The sequence below is a fragment of the Dysidea avara genome, chromosome 3 (genome assembly GCF_963678975.1).
Source record: "Dysidea avara chromosome 3, odDysAvar1.4, whole genome shotgun sequence".
Classification (NCBI taxonomy): Eukaryota; Metazoa; Porifera; class Demospongiae; order Dictyoceratida; family Dysideidae; genus Dysidea; species Dysidea avara.
In genome coordinates, this window is record NC_089274.1 from 11507556 (window position 1) to 11531745 (window position 24190).

Genomic DNA, 24190 nt, shown 5'->3' on the forward strand with positions numbered 1-24190 from the left:
CAATAAAGTAATTAGCACAGTAGACTCAGTAGTACATTGTTATACAGGTATGAATTTAGGAATCTACAGTACCGGTTGGATATTACCGTATTTCAAATTCAATAGCACATGACCATTATAACTTGAAATGCTACAAATAAATAGAATAGGATAATACAATGAATGCAAGTAAATATATGCTTAACAGCTGTGAGGCTGCTTCTTTTCCTCCACAATTTAATGGTTGGCATGATTGTGGTCTTTAATAATTTGATTGTGGTCACTGCTAAATGTATTAAGTTGTGAATTTTAGGGATTGTGCTTTTGCTGTGCATGGTGATTCTTATGGTAAAGTGTTGCTATCAGCTGGCCTCTGTAAAGCTCTAATAATAATAATAATAACGTGTTGGCTAAAATATGCTGTATAGTTCCATTTTACCTCTATTCACAGTGGCAGATTCAAGGGAGAATGTGCACATATTACTCCACCTCTCCTTCTCTATATATCATCAGCATAGACGGCGGAAAGGGGGAGGCTTAGCCCCCCCTCAGAATGATATCACGTGAAATGAGAGAAAGAGAATAAACGTCTTAATGATTAAGACAAAATATACATTACAAGCATACAGGGGCCTAGACACAGGGGTACCATGTGCTGATGGATCAGTACAGGAGCCCTGGCAAGACTTACATTAACTAAAGGTAAATTAAATTACAATACACAAAAAAAAAAAAAAAAACTATATCTACATATATGTAATACTTAAAGTTTACCTAAGGTGGTCTAAAAGATCCCAGCCCGGGGAGGCTCTAGAATTAAAAATTCTGTAAGAACAGGACACAGCAATGCGAGCTGCCTGCTCAAACAAGGATCTTATGGTTTTCTTTGGCACTTCACAAGCAGTAGCCATTTGAGCAATTGTTTCTGGCAAAAAGTGGCCTAAACAACCAATTTCAATTGGAACAAGATTGACAGTTAACCCAGAAAGCTGGAGGTCATATTGCAAGGAGCTATATCGATCTTCCTTTCTAGCTCTAGCAGCAAGAAGATGTTGCTGGGTATTAGTTGGTACTGTCAATTCGAACAAACAAATGGAATCATTAGAAACCAATACCAAGTCAGGCCTGCTGAGGGTGGAGGAAAGATTGGTTGGGATGGTACTAGGGGGGCTGGAACTAGCTAGATAACCAGGAAGGTCAGCGTAAAGTTTGAATGTTTCAGGTAAATGCTGTTGGAGCCCATGAACAAGGACCTGTAAAACTGAATCATGTCTCCAGGTATACCTGCCTTGATCTAGAGCAGCAGGACAGCCAGTCAAAATATGGTTTGTTGTGGGTTGAGGAGCTTGACAAAGAGCACATCTAGGGTCAGTAATGATGTTCCATCTGGCCAGGTTCATAGGGGTTGGTAGAGTGTCACAACCAGCACGTAGCAGGAAGGACAGCTGTTTTTCAGGGAGGCCATACATCAGTCTCTTCCACAGAGGGCAAGCTTGCTCCAGAGTTACAATATCTAAAAATTTATTTTGAACAGTTAATGGTTCCAGTTTTGACTTCCAATATTCAATGTGAGCAGAGCGTAAGTTGTGGCGAGCATGGTTCTTGAAAGTTGCAGAGTGAATGTTGGCAACTGAAGCCTTAGCAGCAGATAAACAGTCAAGGACAGTGGAAGAGATATCGGATCTGTTAGCTAAAATAGAATGTCGCAGCTCTATAATCAGTGGATCAACTGACCGTTCAATAGCCAGAATGTATGAAAGTTTGGCTGATTGCTTCAGGTGTGGTAAAAAGGGGAGATCCAACACATCCGGGTGGAAAACAGTTCCAGGAGTACAATTTCTGGAAAGGTTCAACCAATTTTTCACAAATTTCAATACTGATGACTGTGCTGAAATAATAGAAGACACGGTAAGCCTCTCAACAGCTAAATGAAAATGTAGAACAGAAGACACAAAGTTTTTTAAGATCCATATCTTATATTCTCCCCGAACAGAACACTTATCGATGGATTGTAAAAATTGTAAAATTTGTTGCTTCATGTTAGCAGAAGCTACCGATCGAGCAATAGTTGGAGAAACACCAATAGTGCGACCCAGAAACTTAGTACAATCCACATTACAGATATTAATGGTATTCCCAGCTGCCATTGAAAATACAGTAGAGGAAAGCATACGATGACCATTAAAGTAAAGGGAAATACACTTTGGAGGTTGAAATTCAAAACATATGTCTATTGCCTTTAGGACAAGTGATGATAAAGCCTGCTGATGAGACTTGACATCTTTGGAGATGACAGTCAAGTCATCAGCAAAACCCTTTGCTCTATGCATTGATGAATAACAAATCTTAGGTAGAGCAGCAGCTGCACTAGTAGAGGTTGATGGTTGGGTATTAGGTTTATCAGAGCGATAAACTTTGCGATATCTGCCTGCATAGCACCATTCCACAGTGTGAAGATCCACAGACTGCTCACTATCACCATTATCATAAACTAGATCACAGGAGCCATCACAATGATAAGAGGTCACGATTGCTCTGTACCAACCAGATGGTGAATCATCCGAGGAATCAGACCATAGCACATAGATTGCAGTCTCAACAGGAGGCAGCCCAACAGAGTTGGCAGCCTGTAGTTGAGCAGAGTAGCCACAATACTCTGATGTGGAGAGATAAGCTAATAACGGATTAATGGCTAAGTTGAATAACAAAGGTGATAAAGTATCACCCTGGAAAACTCCTCGTTGAATAGAAAATACTGACGTGTTCCAGTTCTTGGTAGACACATATGCTGACAATTTTGAATAACAGCTAGTAATGTACGAAATAACAGGAGAAGGCACCTTGATGTAATATAAGATATCAAAGAGGTATTGATGACATACTGACCCAAAGGCATTCCTCAGGTCAAGAAATGACATAACAATAGGATTCGTAGTAGCTCTGGCATTCTCCAATAGTGATTCAATACTGAATATATGTTCCATAGTGCCGTTCACTCCATAGAGAAAGCCTTTCTGGAGTGAGGGGTCTAACAATTTGTTGTTCAAAGCGAACTTCTCCAAACGGAGAGACAGTAATCGATGAAATAGCTTGCCAAAGACTGAGGTCAATGTGATGGGACGAAAGTTCTTGGGATAGTTTGGATCCCCTTTCTTATAGAGTAATATGGTTTTTCCTTGGCACCAACACTGAGGAGCGGAGTGGGAATGTAGTAGTATCTTGGAGTATAAGGTTGCCAAAAATAAATGACAACTAGGTAGTTTCTTCAGATGAAAGTAAGTGATCTTATCATTTCCTGGAGCAGATGAAGAAGAACACTTCTTCAGAGCACACTTTACTTCACAAGGACGGATTGGGGACATATCAAATTCATAATCATGATTTGGAACTGACCATACCTCATGAATCCAATCCGGAAAGCCATTATATTGAGACGGTGTAGAAGTTATAGATTCAAAGTATTGAAAGCATTGGTCTGCTGAGAAAGCAGGATCTACCTTTTGAGGTGGTCTGCAAATGGACTGAGCAAATTTCCAAGGATTCTTGCGAAATGATTGTTCTTGGCTCTTGGTGGAACGTCGAGATGTAACTTTTCTAGCCTCACGAATAGCCTTGGAGTGCAGACGCACAGAAGTCATGAATTCCGCAGAATGAGATCGTCTTAGATCATTCTTCAGGCGACGAAGGCGTTCTGTTAGCCGAATAATGGCTCTGTCCCGGTGCGGACCTGAGTAGGAATGTTGCGGTAAAACGCCAGAGTCTCCTAGGTGTGCTTCAATTAGAGATGAAAGAGCTGAAGCAGCTTCATCCGTAGATATCGCGTCGCTGTTGAGAGCCTCCCGGAGCGGGAATATCATTGAAAACAATTCTTCGTCAATCAAAGGCCAGTCAAATTGTGCTCGGGTCGCGGGTTGCGAGGAGGAATCTCTTTGAGCTACCATCTGGGCCTGTTCAAACACGAATTTTCCTTCTTGGGGTGGGGCTGAAAACCGTGATCAAGATCGAGATACTCTAATAGAGTAGTCACTCTAATAAAGTTATCACAGTATTAGAGCAGTGTGTAGTGAGCTATGTAAGGATTTTTATGTAGTTTATCAGTACAAATTCGTAGCTGGTGAAGTGGCAGCTATTGTGAGCTGGTTGCGACCTTTTTTTTTTTTTTTTTTTGGTCTCACCTTATCAAACCAGAGACAATGTAGTGCTTCAGTTCATTTTTTTACCATAAGTCTGGATCCACCCCTGGTCAGCCCCCCTCATATCAACTACTTCCTCCGCCCCTATAATCATCAGACTAAAAACTTGCAAGCAAATATTTCATGCAAGATTGAGATAAATATAAACTATGATACCTTTTAATACTCCAACTAATAGAACATGCAGTCATCACAAGCATCACTAAGAATCCTTTTATATAAAATGCCCAGTGGCGGATCCAGGGGAAGGCACAGGGGGTACGTGCCCCCTTCAAAAAATTGCATACAAGATCGAGATATTCTAATAGAGCAGTCAATTACTCTGATATAGCAGTCACAGTGTTCATGAGGCAATGTAGCTTACCTATGAAGCCATAAATAAGGATTTTATTTTACATAACATACGTGATATATTAAATATATATTTGGTAAAGGATAACTATAGCTATTATTGTTGTGACCTTTTTTTGTTCTTCAACTTTTTTCAGCAAGGTGCCCCCCTTCCTCTTTCCAAACTCTGGATCCGCTCCTGATGCCCATGACATAGCTAATATGGTGCCGCAAATGCAATTTTACATTTTTTTATTATTACTATTATTATTATTATTTAATGGGCTTGTAGATGCCAAGGCAAGTTAACTTGCCAGGCTAGGCCGCAGGCCTTTGAAGGTGCCCATATCTAGATTGCTTCCAAAAATTATCCAAGCGCAGCTTGAAGGTTGCAACTGTTAGTGCTAAAATGATAAAGTACTAAGTAGTCACTGTTCTTTCTAGGTGGAGTCTATTCTACGGAACGGAACGGAACGATGGACTAAACTACGGAACGGAATGCTTTCTCAAATTGAAGCTAGCAGCTTACCATTGCTGTACAAGTTATCGGTGGCACTTCCAGCAGGTAATCAAACGCACCTCAAGAAAGATAAAACGAATTTAAGGATCGATTGTGGGTTCTTGTTGGTTGTCATTAGTAACGAAGTACTAATTGTGGGAATAGCTGTTTCAATGTGTTCATCTTCGGATATATCAAGTAGGGAACTTAATGCATGACTTGTTTTTACTAGTATGTGAATTGTTTTTGCTTACTTTGACTTTAGAATGTACAGTCTGGGGCCCAGCCTTTCTAATCGGCATAAATCAGTATGTAGCTACACTAGTACAAAGGAAACAAGTATGGTGACAAGCTGAACCAACTCAGTCTAAGCAGAATCTAAATGAATTTTGTGCAGTGTGTGAGGAGCAAACATTCAGATACCTCAAGGAGGCTATATTGAATGATTCATTAACAGAGTAGTGGACTAAATGCCAGATATCTCAGCCTGAGTAGGGAGTTGAATCCAGGATGGAGTCTATTTTACAGAATGGAATGCTTTCTGAATCAAAACTTGCAGCTTGGCTAGCCGCTATCATTGCTGAAATTGCATTTTATCAGTGGAGCCTCCAGGAAAATGGAATAGGATGACAATAAAATATTAATAGCTGTCTCATGCAGTGATTGTTCTACTACCTGATATATCAAACAAGTCTCTTCAATTCATTTATTACATGACCAAGGCAAGTTTTGTTACTACAATACAGTAGCTGATTGGATGTCAGTTGTTTCTGCTGATCTTGACAAGATAGTTTAGAAGACCACTCAATTTCTTCAGTTTCAGAGCATAATATCCACAGAGAAATTAACTAGAAAGTTACTGGTGACAGGAAAAGACTAGGTGATCATGACTTTATTCAGTCTAATAAACAGAATATATGGTTAATTAAGTGAGGTATCACTTTCAGAATGTTCAGACGACCAGCGATGAGATGCATGGATTCATCGAATTTTTGTTGCAGCTGGTTGAAGACATTAAATATCCAAAAGCAAACTGACTATAGAATATTAATTCACTTTCTTTATATTTTCTCAGTTTGAGCCTGTATACAAGTAATTACTAGTAAGTTTTTCTTAGTCAATAGAAATCCTAGAATAAGATGGGAGAGATTTATCTTTGTTTACCTACTGTACAACTTCAAAGGAAAATGAAGAAAACATACAGACAAATCAATAAAATTAGTACCACTACAATAAGGTGAATTACAGATTTAAATACTTTATGAATTAGAGCCTTTAGATAATTATTGTTCCAAAGCAAAATTGTAGACGGAACAAACAAAGATTGGTGAGTTCTTGGTTAATTAACGACAGTGGTTGGAGATTAAAAGGGTGTTGTTCTTGAATATGTTGCAAAGTGGAGGTACAAATCAAAATGGGATATCAATTTCATTATGAAAAAATTGTATACATAAATAATCTAGCATTACTGTATTCATTTGTCCTCCACTTAAATATGCTACAACAGTGTCAGTACATTGGCAGTCTACCTCAACTCTAGAGTAGATCCAACACAGAGCAGCCCGCACTGTAACAAATACATGTGATCCCACTGTAATTTCATGGACCAGCTGGACTGGGAATCACTTGAAATTAGACACAAGTTTAGCCTATTTTGTTTGAAGTGAAGCATGTGAAATGTTACACTTAAGAAATCCTAGGATTCTTAGGTGGTATGTAATTAACGTGTGTTCCATTTCAGGTCTGACTAGATACATTGAAATTACACACACATCTTGGTCTGAATCATGTTTGCCTGGTGGCTATGGACATGGTTTCACATGCATAGAAGGTTTATAATTGAGATTTGGTTGACCTTGGAGTTTGGTATTTAGCCTGATTGAAGGCCACCAGTCGGGTAGTGCTAAAAGCCGGAACGGAACAGGGCGCGCGCCAAGCTAATAAATCGTTTTTTTGCAGATTGTACACTGTTTCTTACCATTACATAGTGACAAAAATGTGCTAAAGTTAGTTTTCTTCTACTTGTAGGCATGCTAGAAATCGCTTCCTCGAAGTTCTATTTAATGCCCACTGCACGAAAGCGTTTTGCAATTACCTACGCTGAAAAACTATCATTTAACCTGCTACACTATTTTGTAAGCACTGTAAGCATATGATTTACAGCCACTAACATGCACTGTGGTTAACTCTCGTAAATTATTGCCCATGCTGGCAAAATAAGCAAAACAGCCCACATAAAGTGCCCTTCTTGATATATCCGTAGATGAACCATGGATGAACATCACTGATACAGCTCATCCCACAATTAATACTTCGTTACTAATGACAACCAACAAGAAACCACAATCGATCCTTTAATTGTTTTTATCCTATGTTTAATGGCCCACTGGAGGTGCCACTGATAACCTTTAAGGGCAGTTTCAGCAATGGTAAGTTGCAAGCTTCAATTTGAGAAAGCGTTCCGTTCTGTGGTTTAGTCCATCATTCCGTTCCGTAGAATAGACCTTCTTTCTACATGCAACAGTTATTATTCACAATTTACTTTTAATTTTGGACCATGAACTAGCTAGTCATTGAATTGATTACTAGAACTGATTTCTACAACTCAAGACCACTCAATATCAGGGCCGGAGGAGGGAAAATTGAGTTGGTCAGGCCATTGGCTATAATGTTGAAATTGCTACTATATACAAGCCAATGAGAGAGGAGCTGTTGCACAGTGTGCGAAGCTCACTCTGCAAAGTGTGAAGCACGAGCATTCTAGGGGGGTCTGGGGGCAAGCCCCCACAGGAATTTTTTGAAAATTAGACACTCAGATATGCAATTTTAGTGATATTTCACTGCTAGTGCTAGCTAGCTATATAAATATGCTCAAGCCTATCTGTTGTTCTTCAGACTTTCTATACTATGTATAATTGTAGATCTGACATACAGGGGACACAGCATGAAACTTGCTGTATGGTTCATTTAGTTACAGCTAGCAATTAGAAGTTCAATGGGGGTCTGGGGGTGCAACCCCCAGGAACTGCAGAATTTTTGCAATTTAAAGGCTTAAAAATGCCTTAAAATTTAAAATTGATGCTAAATTTTAAAGTAAAACTAGCTATAGCAACTTGCAACCAAATTTCACAGGGAACCCATGCAGCATGGCCCCCTTTAGCTAGGATATAATTACTATACAGTGAATTCACACAACTATAATAAAAAGCTACACAGCTACAAAAATACAGTATACTACTATACTGGTTTGTATGAAGTGAACGGATCATCACGTAAATATACTGGTGGACAGTCACGAGACCAATCAGTATTCGAAAATGGCGCGATGTGGGTGAGACTGAGAGTTTGCTCAGTATCTCGACAGGACGAGTGGGTAGTTGAAGAGGAGTGATTTCTACTCAACATCTCATCCAGATGGCCACCATGTAATGTATGGGTGTACAGCTTCTTGCCACGAAATGAGTCATCTGGTTCAAGTTGTCACTGCCAGCCCTTCGCCCAGCAAAAGAAGCCAAGAGAGACAAGCCAAGGAAAATGCTAATGATTATTTTATGAAGATTGAATTGTGATATAAGTGTGCTGGTTTAGAATCAAAGAAGACACCTGCCTTACACGTGATAAATGCCAACTGTCAGCACACGTGATACTGTACGTAGAACCCACAATCATTTCTGTACAAAACAATACGAATGCTATGCTGTACTGTAAGGTAATTGGAGGTACTATACGTGTAGTTCTGTTAGGCTGAGAAACTAGGTAACTACTCGTGGCATGCTTTTCAATAACATCTGTGAAATGTACGTGCTAGCTACGTAGCTGCATGTAGATTATTGTAGATGTGATCGTACAAAGATTGCATGAGAGTAATGTAGTTCGAGCTGGTAAGTTAGTTGGTTCAACTCCAGATTATTGGTCCGGCTCAGGCCTGACCAACCGGACCGTCTCCTCCGGCCTTGAATATTGGCCCTCTCTAGAATCACGACGTCACTGATTTTGCAAACTAGTCGTCTTTTATAAGATAATCAATTGTCAAATGGAAGTTCCATCTATCTCATTAACATCAATGTCATCAGTTACCAGAGGTCATTCACAACGTTTCAGAATCCCACAAGCAAGAATCAACTCGTACTTATTTTCCTTTTTACCATCCACTATTAAATTATGGAACACTTTGCCAGAAGATGTGGTCAATCAGCCATCTAGCTATAAACTGTTTTAAGGACGTTTTGTTAAACCATCTGAATTTACTTTGATTTTGTTTTGTATCTGTGTGTTATACTCCTTGATGGAGTCCTACACAGAAATAAATAAGAGTAATAGCTAGTATGATATTTGTAAATAAAAACAACTGTAAATCTCTAATTAAACACAAGAAGTCATGATGTTTAATTACAAGTTCAGTGCTGGTCAATGTAAAGTGTTAATAATAATAATAAGTTGAATGAAGAGGGAATTCTGGATCTCAGGCTGTACAAGTGTGGCTTCTGGCTACACTGTAAGCTGTCTGTGGATCACGTCACAACCTGGTCTGGATGATCAACAGGATTGTAGTATATATACCTTGCTACATAGACTTTCAGTTTGCAGGTCCCTACTGGGGTAGTAACTAATGAATATAAAATGATGTCTACACTTTCTGGGAGGCTATGTTCCCTCAACCTCTTCCCCAGCCCTTCCCTTTTATGCTCATAAAGGCCCCCTATATTGATTTTGTCTATGACTTCTATGTTCAAAGTTATAGATCCAAGAGCTGCCAGGGCATATTCAAATAGATAGCTAGAGTCCCCAAATTATGTACAAAATTATTTTTATATGATATGTCCAGGACCAAGTGTCATACAGTAATCATAAATTATTGCATGGAAGTAATAAACTGGTTTGCTTACATAGAGGAAGGCACGCTAGATGGGTTGAAGACCCACTTCAGTGTTAGGGGAGGGGATTTTAACCCATCCACTTCATATATGATTGTGGTATAGTCACTATAGTGCATGATTAAAATTGAAATACTCTGATAGAGCATCAGCAAACTTTGATTTAATAAGGTGCATCCAAGATTGTAATAATTATATATAAATAATGAATAATGAGCTGCCCACCTGCATTGGTTTTACCACACTGTGTGAACACTACAGTTATGACAAATACAGGTGGAGAATTCAACAGAATAATTATTATGCTGCTAATCACATATAGAAGTTTAATGGTGACTGTTTTTAATATAGAGAATAATTATTATGGATAGCTGATTGCTCTATTAAAGTAATTTGATCAACAATCAGCGTGTCTATAATTATAAGCCTCACAGTTGGTATAGAGTGCTAGCACAAGTATATAGCTACGTAGCAACATGACTGACAAGGTGCAGGGAAGTAGACAGTTAGCACAAAGATTTTTTTTTTGATTTTTTTTTAGTTTTAAAGGGAAGACTGCATGCTCAGTATAAAACACTGCTTTCATCAGAGCCCTGCATGACAAACATATACAGCTATTACTTACATATAATCACAAGAATAAAAGTGACTTTTAATTAGGATCTAACTGTAGTTCTAACACGTGATGGTAAAATTCAGGATTTGGAAAGGGAGGGGATGCACCAAGGTATCATAGGTATATGGAGCAGGGTGGGGGGGTGAAGCCTCCCAAGGTTTTCAGGACTGGAACTTTTGATGTAGAGTAGTTTATGTACAATTAAATATCAATTAAGTGGCCTGCACTGATCAAGAGCTAGCTGTATAAGGATCAGTGACTGTCAGTTACAAGCCTCTATAGAATGGCATAGCAGGGGCAGATCCAGACTTTCAAAAGGGGGTTCCACTCTGGAAAATGGCAATTGAAACTTCAGTCTAGGTGCCTAGCAATAATATTTCATAGCAAATAATTACTCTCCAGTAATGTTTCATGTTAAATATTACCATTTGGCTGGTTGGCTAGCTTAGAAATGCATCTGGAGTGTATACTTTTGTCACTGATTACAAGTAATGAATAGCTATTTGACTTATAAATTGATTTTACTGAAAAACTTGCAGTGGCTCATTAAGTAATAAATAGGCTCTTCAAAAAAGGGACCCTTTGAATCCGCTCCAGCATAGATAAATGACCACGTGCATTTAACTTGCAAAAAACTAGCTAGTGTGCCCGTGCATGGAATGGTGCTGCATGCAGATAAAAAGTTTTCAAATTCAGATTTATTATAATTGTGGAGAATTCGTGATGACATACTTAACACTGACTGCTCTATTAGAGTATCTCAATCAGTACGGAATTATTATTTTGGGGGGGAGCGGGGCACGTGCACTATGCCTATTCTCCCAGTTCTATCCGGAATCCCACAGGGAAGTATACTTGGCCCACTTCTATTTCTCATATATGTTAATGATATTCCGGACATCATTAAATTTTGTCTATTGTTTCTATTTGCAGACGATACCAAATGCATCAAAACTATCTCCTCACCACTAGATTCACTTAAACTTCAAGAAGACTTAAATAATTTAAACTTTTGGAGTACCCACTGGAATCTTCTATTCGGTCTATCAAAAATCTTTCTGCTATCCTTTAAAAGGAAATCTCCAACATCTTACAATATCGGCACCTCCCAGATTTCTTGTGTTGATACATACAAAGATCTAGGAATTATGTTATCAAGCGACCTGTCATGGGATGCTCACTATAACCACATTATCTCCAAATCCTATCAGGTACTTGGACTTCTAAGAAGATCTTTCTCCCTACAAAATTATGTCCAAGCCAAATCTCGACTATATACCTCTCTTGTTAGATCCCAATTTTTCTACTGCTCGGTCATCTGGAAACCCCACCTAATTAAGCACATTCAGTAACTCGAACATGTTCAGAGGCGTGCAACTAAATACATTCTAAATGATTACTCTACTGACTACAAGTCTCGTCTTATTAATCTCCATATGCTACCCCTGATGTACATTCTTGATGTAAATGATGTGATGTTCTTTCTTAAAAATCTCCACAACCCCCACAATGGATTTGACATCAATAATTTCATTAAATTTGCAACTGGTCACACACGTCTAGCTTCTGGAAACAAGCTACTCCAAACAAGATCACCTGACAATTCCACTAGTAACTTTTATTTTAACCGGCTTCCTCGCATCTGGAATGCCCTTCCCATTATCAACTACCAGGACAATCCACTCAAGATAAAGGCCAAACTTTTAGATTATCTGTGGAATCATTTCACTGCCAATTTACCTCCAACAACACCTGCTCTTTTTCATTTCTATGTCCATGCTCAAAGTGTTCAAAGATCCCTCACCAACCTAACTTCAACTCCCTTTAACTGTTAACTTCCCCCCCTTTTAAGTAATCTTAGACTAGTAAGTAAACTTTGTAGCTAATCACTGCTACAATTTAGCTTCCGGCCACTGACACAGGATGTCAGTGGACCATCAGTGTGCTGCCATATGTCCCAATTGTATCATACCAACATCTGCAACTTGTATGTATGTAGGTATATGTACACTGTAAAGTTTATTATTATTATTATTATTATTATTATATTAAAGCTTACCACCCTCAGTATACTTTTCAGATTTTCGCTCGTGAAACAACTAATTACGTTGACTTGGGTGGCCTATATAGTTTGCATAATATGATTCGGTTGTTCAGTGAGCTTCTAAAGTTCTACTTTAACCGGCAAACTTCTATATAGCTAAGTGAGTCTACTGAGTGGTTATACGTATGTATACAAGTACATAGCTAGAATTTTGTTAACGTTGATGTGCCTCGTCCAGTAGCTACATGCTTAAACATCTCCCCCACTAACCCACCCACCCTACCCTTCCAATGACATGCTGGAAGACAGCAAGACATGAATCTCTTTATTATAAGGATGCTACATTGATTTTGTTTACTCAAAAAAAGTAGCTAATATTGTTTTGTGTCAGCTATGGCTATTTGAATCAATCAACCCCTATTTTAAGTGTAGCTAATATGAAATCCCTAGTGCCACTGTGCCAGCTCAGCATATATATTCATTTTGTTTGTACAGTTTTAGGATTCTAGCTCAATATAAAATAATTCCATAGCATGCATGCATGTTGGTATGGTAAAAGTGATTTGGTACTTTAAACTCAAATTCCGCCCGGCAGTGAGAGCATCAGTGATGTTTTCTAGAACTTGCTTCCTTACTATTTAATTTTTTTTATTTATTAATACTGTGCAGGCATCCATTTGGAAGTACATATACATAGATATGTACAAAAGAAAGTGTACAAGTCTATAGCTGGGTTGCTACATAATAGCCCACAATTCTTTTCTTAAAGTCACCTGTATTTTGTGCTTCAATTATTGTAGCCTTGCCACTGATGGTAACATTTCAGTACTGAGACATTTTTATACAGTGTAGAGCTTAAATAAATGTTTCTTAATTTAGTTTAAAATGGTTTTGCAGTAAAGAAATATTTGGGCACATGCATGCATGAGAATCAATAAAATGTTTTTGTACAGAGAGCACGCCGGACTATATGTATATATATATATATATTTGATTGTTTATGCCTAAAGAATGCATTTATGTTTTCTCAAACATAACAAGCATGTTTGGTTTTTCAGTTTGTACCTTTTCTCTTTCATTATTATTATAATGACGCTCTTCTGTCCCTTTCATCAAAAACTGTACACAGCTAACACAGTTGGTACACCCTGAATATAGAAATTGGATCTTTCTTATGTGGTGTTGTTGGAGGTAAAGCATACGTATTCATTTAGCGTATTAACTTTTTAATTACATTGATTACAGTGTATAATTATCAATTGCAAATCATCTCTTTTTGGCTCAATGTCAATTGATCATTGTGCTACAGTACTGTATGCTACTTAACATGTTAGCCTTCAACTCTGATACTCACTAAAGTATACAGTGTTTCACAATGATCCATAATTTATTGTTAGGTTAGGTATAACTGAGCCCAAAAGTGCCTTCAGTACGACCCTAAATGCTTCCAATAGATTATTACAAAAATTGTATTCAGTAGCATTTTCTACTTAATAACTACCTGCCTGTCTGATGCCTTCAGCCATTCAGGAGAGCATAACTAGTCTTGATAGCGGCTAAGGCTAAGGCCTTGATTTTTTTCATTACTTGACGTCGCATTGTCCCGAGACTTACCTTTTGGCATACTGCAGTACGTACCATAGGCGGTGGAGACGGGGGGGCCAGGGGGGCCATGGCTCCCCACTTTTTTGGGACAATGTTTGCAAGAAAAGATCGAGATATTCTAATAGAACAGTCAAGATCTGAATACTCTAATAGAGCAGTCACAGTATTCGGAGAAGCAGTGTAGCAAATTACTTTGCTACGTATGTGTAGTTATATATAATCTAATCAAAAACAGTCAAGCTGTAAAAAAAGGTGCGGCCCCCAAAAAGGCTATGGTGAAAAAAGATGTGAAATCCAAGGTGGCGGCCAAGAAATGGCTGTGATGGTAGGTTAATGGTAAAAATTTTAATAACAACAATTCAGGTGAATTTTGGTGCCGCTTGGTCTTGGCACAAAATTCACCTGAATTGTCGTTATTAAAATTTTTACTACCATCACAGCCATTTCTTGGCCGCCACCTTGGATTTCACATCTTTTTTCACCATAGTCTTTTTGGGGGACGCACCTTTTTTTACAGCTTGGCTTTTTTTGATTAGATATCACTTATTTTTGTATTTGTATACTGCAAAGCCAGCCTATGGCTGGCTTTGGGGTTTTTTTAACCCATGTGTTTTTTTATTTACCACAGGAAGAAGAAAAGAACTTATAGAAGATTTTTAATACTTCAATTATTTTTGATTTTATTAGTAATTATACAAATTATATACATATATTTATTACATGCCCATTATTCCCCATAGTATATTTTTTAGCAGCTGATCTCTCTACTGGGTGACTTAAAATATAGCTGAACTATATACAGGATGGTTTCTTTGTAGCTGAACTCTCTACAAGATAAATTCTTCTAGCTGATTTCTCTACAGGGTGATTTGTTTCTAACTGAACTCTCTACAGGTAATTTGTAAACTTTCTACATCCATGGTGGTTTCTTTGTAGCTGAACTCTCTACACGATGGTTTCTTTGTAGCTGAACTCTCTACAAGGTGACTTCTTCTAGCTGAACTCTCTACAGGGTGATTTCTTTGTAGCTGAACTCTCCACATGATGGTTTCTTTGTAGCTGAACTCTCTACAAGGTGACTTCTTTTAGCTGATCCCTACAGGGTGATTTGTTTGCAGCTGAACTCTTTAGGTGGTGATTTCTTTGTAGCTGAACTCTCTACAAGGTGACCTATTCTAACTGATCTCTCTACAGGGTGATTTGTTTCTAGCTGAATTCTCTACAGGTGATTTGTTTGCAGCTAAACTCTCTACATGGTGCTTTCTTTGTAGCTGAACTCTCTACATGATGGTTTCTTTGTAGCTGAACTCTCTACAAAGTGACTTCTTCTAGCTGAACTCTCTACAAGTGATTTGTTTGCAGCTAAACTCTCTACATCCATGGTGGTTTCTTTGTAGCTGAACTCTCTACATGATGGTTTCTTTGTAGCTGAACTCTCTACAAGGTGACTTCTTCTAGCTGAACTCTCTACAGGGTGATTTCTTTGTAGCTGAACTTTCCACCTGATGGTTTCTTTGTAGCTGAACTCTCTACAAGGTGACCTTTTCTAGCTGATCTCTCTACAGGGTGATTTGTTTCTAGCTGAACTCTCTGCAGGTGATTTGTTTGCAGCTAAACTCTCTACATGGTGCTTTCTTTGTAGCTGAACTCTCCACATGACGGTTTCTTTGTAGCTGAACTCTCTAAAAGGTGACTTCTTCTAGCTGAACTCTCTACAGGTGATTTGTTTGTAGCTAAACTCTCTACATGGTGCTTTCTTTGTAGCTGAACTCTCTACATAACGGTTTCTTTGTAGCTGAACTCTCTACAAGGTGACCTCTTCTAGCTGATTTCTCTACAGGGTGATTTGTTTCTAGCTGAACTCTCTACAGTTTATTTGTTTGCAGCTAAACTCTCTACATCCATGGTGGTTTCTTTGTAACTGAACTCTCTACATGATGGTTTCTTTGTAGCTGAACTCTCTACAAGGTGACTTCTTCTAGCTGAACTCTCTACAGGGTGATTTCTTTGTAGCTGAACTCTCCACCTGATGGTTTCTTTGTAGCTGAACTCTCTACAAGGTGACCTTTTCTAGCTGATCTCTCTACAGGGTGATTTGTTTCTAGCTGAACTCTCTACAGGTGATTTGTTTGCAGCTAAACTCTCTACACGGTGCTTTCTTTGTAGCTGAACTCTCTACATGACGGTTTCTTTGTAGCTGAACTCTCTACAAGGTGACTTCTTCTAGCTGAACTCTCTACAGGTGATTTGTTTGTAGCTAAACTCTCTACATGGTGCTTTCTTTGTAGCTGAACTCTCTACATAATGGTTTCTTTGTAGCTGAACTCTCTACAAGGTGACCTCTTCTAGCTGATTTCTCTACAGGGTGATTTGTTTCTAGCTGAACTCTCTACAGGTTATTTGTTTGCAACTAAACTCTCTACATCCATGGTGGTTTCTTTGTAACTGAACTCTCTACATGATGGTTTCTTTGTAGCTGAACTCTCTACAAGGTGACTTCTTCTAGCTGAACTCTCTACAGGGTGATTTCTTTGTAGCTGAACTCTCCACATGATGGTTTCTTTGTAGCTGAACTCTCTACAAGGTGACTTCTTTTAGCTGATCCCTACAGGGTGATTTGTTTGCAGCTGAACTCTTTAGGTGGTGATTTCTTTGTAGCTGAACTCTCTACAAGGTGACCTCTTCTAACTGATCTCTCTACAGGGTGATTTGTTTCTAGCTGAACTCTCTACAGATTATTTGTTTGCAGCTAAACTCTCTACATGGTGCTTTCTTTGTAGCTGAACTCTCTACATGATGGTTTCTTTGTAGCTGAACTCTCTACAAGGTGACTTCTTCTAGCTGAACTCTCTACAGGGTGATTTCTTTGTAGCTGAACTCTTTAGGTGGTGATTTCTTTGTAGCTGAACTCTCTCCAAGGTGACCTCTTCTAGCTGATCTCTCTACAGCGTGATTTGTTTCTAGCTGAACTCTCTACAGGTGATTGTTTGCAGCTAAACTCTCTACATGGTGCTTTCTTTGTAGCTGAACTCTCTACATGATGGTTTCTTTGTAGCTGAACTCTCTACAAGGTAACTTCTTCTAGCTGATCCCTCTACAGGGCGATTTGCTTGTTGTTGAATTCTCTACACGGTAATTTGTTTGAGGCTGAACTCTCTACATGGCAGTTTCTTTGTAGCTGAACTCTCTACAAGGTGACTTTTTCTAGCTGAACTCTATACAGAGTAATTTGTTTGCAGCTGAACTCTCTACATGATGGTTTCTTTGTAGCTGAACTCTCTATAAGGTGACCTCTTCTATAGCTGAACTCTTTACATGGTGTCTAGTTTCTACCTGATCTCTCTACAGGGTGATTTGTTTGCAGCTGAAATCTCTACAGGGTGATTTGCTTGTAGCTGAACTTCTTACATTGTGTCTAGTTTCTAGCTGATCTCCACAGTGTGATTTGTTTGTAGCTGATCTCTCTACAAGTTGATTTGTGTGTAGCTGATCTCTCTGCAGGTTGATTTGTTTGTAACTGATCTCTCTACAGGGCAATTTGTTTGTAGCTGAACTCTCTATAAGGTGATTTGATCTCTCTGTAGGTTGATTTGTTTGTAACTGAACTCTCTAAAGGGTGATTTGCTTGTAGCTGAACTCCTTACATTGTGTCTAGTTCCTAGATAATCTCTCTACAGGGTGATTTGTTTGTAGTTGATCTCTCTGCACATTGATTTGTTTGTAGTTGAACTCTCTACAAGATGATTTGTTTCTAGCTGATCTCTCTACAAGTTGATTTGTGTGTAGCTGATCTCTCTGCAAGTTGATTTGTTTGTAGTCGATCTCTCTACAGGGTAATTTGTTTGTAGCTGAACTGTCTATAAGGTGATATGTTTGTAGCTGATCTCTCTGCAGGTTGATTTGTTTTAGCTGAACTCTCTACAGGGTGATTTGTTTCTAGCTGATCTCTCTACAAGTTGATCTGTGTGTAGCTGATCTCTCTGCAAGTTGATTTGTTTGTAGTCGATCTCTCTACAGGGTAATTTGTTTGTAGCTGAACTGTCTATAAGGTGATATGTTTGTAGCTGATCTCTCTGCAGGTTGATTTGTTTTAGCTGAACTCTCTACAGGGTGATTTTTTTCTAGCTTATCTCTCTACAGGTTGATTTGTGTGTAACTGATCTCTCTACAAGCTGATTTGTTTGTAGCTGATCTCTCTGCAGGTTGATTTATTTCTAGCTGATCTCTCTCTACAAGTTGATTTGTTTGTTGCTGATCACTCTAAAGATTGATTTGTTTGTAGCTGAACTCTCTGCAAAGTGTTTTGTTTGTAGCTGATCTCTCTACAGGATAATTTGTTTATAGCTGAACTCTCTTTAGTGTGACTTGTAATGTTCTGAATCTCTACAGTGATATAATTGTAGCTTAATTCTCCACAGGGTGACTTGCTTCTTGCTTAACTGTCTATAAGATTAACTGTTTGCAGCTGAAGTCCCTACAGAATAACTTGTAATGTAATAGACTTCTATAATGGAGTAAATAAACTAGCTGAATGCTCTATTAGGGTGACTGTTCTATTAGAGTATCTCGATCTCGCATTTGCTACACAGAGTTGGCTTTCGAATCATAACTCAGTGGTTTGTAATCCAATTCTTCTATACTACTGCAAGGACTTTCTATGAAGATTATTCCAGCTATACACCGATTTTCAGCTCATTGCTCTTAGCGGTTTGCCTAGTAGGCGTAAAAACTAATACTTTTTTATTACTAAAAATCGATCGCGTAATTGTGACACAAGTTGGGTTTTGTGTCGTATCTCCGTGGTCTTAATCTCGATTCCTTTCAAACTACCAAAAGGCACTCCTACGATGGTTACTCCATCTACCTAGCAATTTTCAGCTCATTCCATGAAGCGGTTTACCCTGTAGGCGTGACAACAAATCGATCTTGTTTTACGCGAATAATCGGTCATAACTCCTGAACCATTCATCGGATTTGCACTAAATTTGATGCTAGGATGCGTCTTTAGACTCCCTTTCTGTGTGCCAAATTTCAAGGCGATCGGAGCACGCGTTTGCGTTTTATAGCAATTTTTGCAAGTGTGCGAAAAGACGAAGAAGAAGAAAAAAAAAACGAAACTTTGGCCGCTCATATCTCGGAAATGGCTTGAGTGATTTCCTTCAAATTTGGAATGTAGACTCCCCTAGCTAGCGGGCAACTCTGCAGCAAATTTGGTTTCAATCGGATAAGCCATCACCGAGATACAAAAGTGCGAAAATGTCGTTTTCTTTCTTCCTGTCAATATACTCACGGTGTGGCGTGCCGGCTTCTTGGGCCGCACGACACACTATCGTGTGTCTTGATTGGTGGAGAGCAGCTATCGTTAGCAGGCTGTGACCTGTTTTTTTTTTTTTTTTTTTTGGTCTTCAACTCAGTCACAGCTGGCCTGGCCCCCTCACTCTTTGGCCTGTTCCACCGCCCCTGGTACGTACAATGTACACATCATGGACTTATCTTTTGTACATGTCCTCCTTTGTGTCCCACTTCTTTTTACTGACATCACATGGCGTATTGCAGAGCGAGACATTTCTCTTACTGTTCTTCATTTGTAATGCTGTGAACAGGCTGAACATAGCTGAAAGCAAACCATAATGCCACTTTAGTAATTGATAGCTGGGGCATGCATTCAGACAAAAATACTGATATTATTCTGGTGCCATCTTTTTCTTTTGATATGGTATGCACGGTTTCACCAGTCATAATAATTTTACAAACAAGTTTATAAAGGAAAAATTAGGAGTTTTAAGTTCGATTAGGAATCATAGAAAAAGTAGGGAAACAAGGGAGGTCACCTACTACACTTGCAGATATACTAGTGAACATTTAATCCCTATATAATTCAGTCATGGGTATAGAAGGATCTCCCTTATTCATAATATTTTCCTGTGCATGTAATAATGAACACATTGCAACCTTGTCACCAGCAATAATGTACCTACATAGTCATAGTGTGATACATCAAGAATGTCCAAGAAAAAGTTCTCAAAAGAGTAAGCTAGGCCTTTTCTCCATTCTCTTGTTTATTGATCGCTACACTTATCTAACTGCAAAGATATTTTAGCCCTTGATGCTTTGGAGTGATGTCAAAACTGGCTATATACTAGCTTATATGAATGACAATAATGCAGTTTCAGCAGATTATTTCAGTAAGGCATTTTGCATTGAAAGTGCATGTGTACAAATAATTATAATTTGACTGACTTGAAATGTGGTCAGTTTTGAGCAACAAAATTGCTTAATCGATGGAGATTTATATCAGGCAATATGTTTCTTTAAAACTAAGTTATGATCCACAGAATAAGATGTGTGTAGAAGACACCATTTTGCAAATCTGGACATGTGTTTGGTTCAGACTTTGTGAGTATGTGACCCGTGTTAGTGGATATGCAAAACACTTTTCAGTATATTAATTTTGTTATGACTGCATAAAAGAAACTATTTATACAGAAGTGTTATTGTTAATTATAAATTGTCTCTTTTCTTTGCTAATGTAGACCATCCATTGTATTATTTTCATCATTTGTGACCGAATTTTGGAAAATCACCCATGTGGGCGCATTTGACACCTAAAATATTTAATGATCAAACAACAAACTTTATGGTACAAATCTACTTGTTAATGGTTGTAAGCCATTCTCAAGACCTTAAATTGCAAGAAAATTATTGAAATGATTTTAAACTGTGTCCTGTTCTTATTAGCAACCCACTAAACATGAAAATTCTAATTTATTTCATGCGCGCCCATATGCCAATTATTGGGTGATTTTCCAAAATTCAGTCACATTTGCCATTTGTGCTACTGCATGCATATAAATATATTTGCATAAATCACAGAATGGCAGAATTTGATGAAAAAACTGCATTCCTACTTAGTGATGCCAGTGATCAAGGTAAATGGAGGTTAAAAATATTCATTGTTACGTACATTCATTTAGACAATTTGTTTCTGTATTTTACCAGACAGTGCCACTGATTCCAGTGATGTCTCAGAACAGACATCTGCAGATATTGATCATGACATAAAGGATCAAACAGCAACTAATAGTGCAGCCACTGTAGCCACTGCCCCTCCACCAACACGTTCTGTATATGATGAGGTTCGCCATCTAACATTTCCACACCCACTGACTGATGGTAACCAGAGGACCACAAGAGTAGTAATGGCTCAGGTAAATTAGGATATAACAACTTGTACAATAAATATTGGTATATGGAACATGTTTTGGGTATAAGCAAGATGATCTGTATCAATGAAAAGCGTTAGTGCATGTGCGTGCATTTATATTAGATGAATATAAATAATAGTTTTCCTGTGCATATAGTTGTGTGTGCTATAGCTCTGCATGTTTTGTACTTTATGGCGATGAAAGATCAATGGCAGATCCAGTATGGGGCATTTGGGGCAAATGCCCCCCCTCCCCTTGTAGAAGAACCATACTCTTTTGATTGAAATGCTAAACCTTATCAGGCCAAAACCAATTTATTACTCATGAAAAATAATGCATATATACTACCATTTATTGCAAACTGACTCACCTGAAACCAAAGTCAAACCAACTGTCAAGCTATCTGTCACTCAGCACCTATCACTAAAAATAATTATAGTTAGAAAGATATTCGTAGCCTTGTGAACAGTTTTAAAGACTTCACAACTATCTGTAAAGCCCAAAATGGCAAAATCAACAATGAGACACTAAGAGGTGATCGTTTCCTGCTTAAACAATAAAGCAAGAATCTGTTCTCCCAATCCACATACAACTTAACCCGTTTGTGCCCCTCCCCTTGCCAGTTGCTGGATCCGCCCCTGTAAGATGGACGTTACTACATTTTTGAATTCAATTCCTTGCCCAATTCGTCTTATGCATTTTGATTGTTTTGGGAATATATAGTAGTGAGTGATACAAGATACTTCCATCACTCAAAAGGCACAAATGTAGTGTTCTATTTTCCATTCATTTTGTTTCTCATTACTCTGTGAATAGATAAAATATGGCGTCAACAATAATTCTGCAATGTCATGTACTGCACGAGTACAACCGCATGATGATGCTTTAATAGTTAAGAGCGTCATGCAAGAGATATACATGTAGTGTATCAGTTGTCTTATCACAAAACTGCATTTGTGACAGCAAATATTCACAATTCCATGTCAAAGTCATAATTGTTCTTTTACCATGTACAAGAGTTAATAATAGTGGAGTAAACAACAACTACTATTATGAACTCTTGATAATCTATTTGCATTTTCCATTAACCATTTCTGTATAATATATACATAGCCTGTTAGAGCAACAAGATGGGAGAAGAGGTATAACCTGGATGACTATAAAAATGAAATAAGATGTCTCCAAGTATTATCTGGCTTAACAGTTTGCTTTTGCATACCTTTGGGAATTATTGCTGCAATCTTCACTGCTATGGTATGTTGCTAGCATATGCAATATGTAGGTATGCACATATACATAATATGGCTTTGTCTACAGTTCTGTTGCTCTCATTCTATTGGCTCACATTGTTACAGCATGGTAAATTTGGATACCATGATGTAACTGTGCACACACCTCATGTAATAATTCTGTAGCTCACTATATATGCTGATTTGATATATATATATATATAATTATATAGCTTCCTTATACAGCTCACATCAATACGTTATTAATATGTATATAGTATAGTTGTTGTTACCACAGGTCTCTTGAAATATGGATACAAATACAGTTATAAATTAAGTGGCAGTTTAGTTTTAAGCATAGTAAAGCCATGAAATTGTATATTATATTTATACTTACAGCTATTTGTACTATTTTTATTGTATACCACATACACATGTAAACCCATATCTATGTAGGCTAAGGATGCAGCATCTCATAATAAAGATCCACGTTTCTATATGAAATCAGCTGTTATAACAAGTATCATTGGAATTGTTGTGGGAGCTGGTATTACAGTGGGATACATAATATTTCGAGTTCATAATATCAAGAAGCAGACCAGTCAGTGATCAAGTTACAACTGCATTGTTATAGAGTTACATTTGGAGCCAATAAATGTAACTGCTAACACATTAAATTATTATATAATTTAATTTTAGTGCTTCAGTACAGTCAGCTTACTGTTACAGTTTTACAACACTATTAAATGTAAACAACATGTTTATATACAGTTGTACTGCACTATATAAAGTTTAACTTGAGTACCTAATTGGTGTACACATATCCCAGTACTGGAAAACAATAGCTGTGTTTCAGGAGGACTATCCAAGGCTCATGGATAGAAGTAACAAAACCTCAATACCACTACAAAAGTTGGGCATTTGCTTCATCAGTTCATACCAGGCCACCAAGTCCTCACTAAGTAGCTGAAGAGAGTAAACCTTTTCCCTCCAGCCAAACTAGTGAACAGGTCTTCAGGACTGGAGTAAAGTTTCTTGTTCCAAAAAACCACCACACACACATACACACTACACACACACACACACACACACACACACACACACACACACCACACCACACACACACACACACACACACATATACACACACGCAGTGCATACAGTATGTATCCATGCATACAGTATGTATGCAACTATGCATGCCAAAGAATCATAATTGCTGACACCAACTGTTTACGGAAATCTTTAACTGCCAGAGACCAGCTCACCAGAAACACTCTTCTGAGAATTTTTGATTTTAATATTCATCAGATAAAATTAAGGTTTAGCTAAAGCAAACTGCATACATCCATACACACACATACTACACATTAGTAAAACACAGTCACACATTACATACACACACACACACACACACACACACACACACACACACACACACACACACACACACACACACACACACACACACACACACACACACACACACACACACACACACACACACACATACAGATTTGTCTCTTTCTCCGGGTTTTGTTTGCCACAGTCCAACTGTTGTTCCTAAACAACCATGTATATAGACAACGCATATTTAAATGATATTCACATATGTG

At 38.2% G+C, this 24190-nt stretch overlaps 2 protein-coding genes across 2 annotated transcripts; one reads left to right on the top strand and one right to left on the bottom strand.

Annotated features, from left to right (window-relative positions):
• Nucleotides 1-115: 115 nt before the first annotated feature.
• On the bottom strand, nucleotides 116-3920 carry LOC136248320 (uncharacterized). Its single transcript, XM_066040111.1, has 2 exons — nucleotides 1488-3920; nucleotides 116-130 (listed from the first exon to the last, which is right to left on the bottom strand). The coding sequence occupies exons 1-2, from the start codon at nucleotides 3918-3920 to the stop codon at nucleotides 116-118; spliced, it is 2448 nt and encodes an 815-aa protein (XP_065896183.1).
• A 9765-nt stretch (nucleotides 3921-13685) lies between these two features.
• Nucleotides 13686-23247, top strand: LOC136251736 (uncharacterized). The gene is made up of 5 exons (XM_066044160.1): nucleotides 13686-13726; nucleotides 21014-21069; nucleotides 21140-21348; nucleotides 22459-22599; nucleotides 23031-23247. The coding sequence occupies exons 1-5, from the start codon at nucleotides 13710-13712 to the stop codon at nucleotides 23181-23183; spliced, it is 576 nt and encodes a 191-aa protein (XP_065900232.1). The 5' UTR covers nucleotides 13686-13709; the 3' UTR covers nucleotides 23184-23247.
• Nucleotides 23248-24190: the final 943 nt, after the last annotated feature.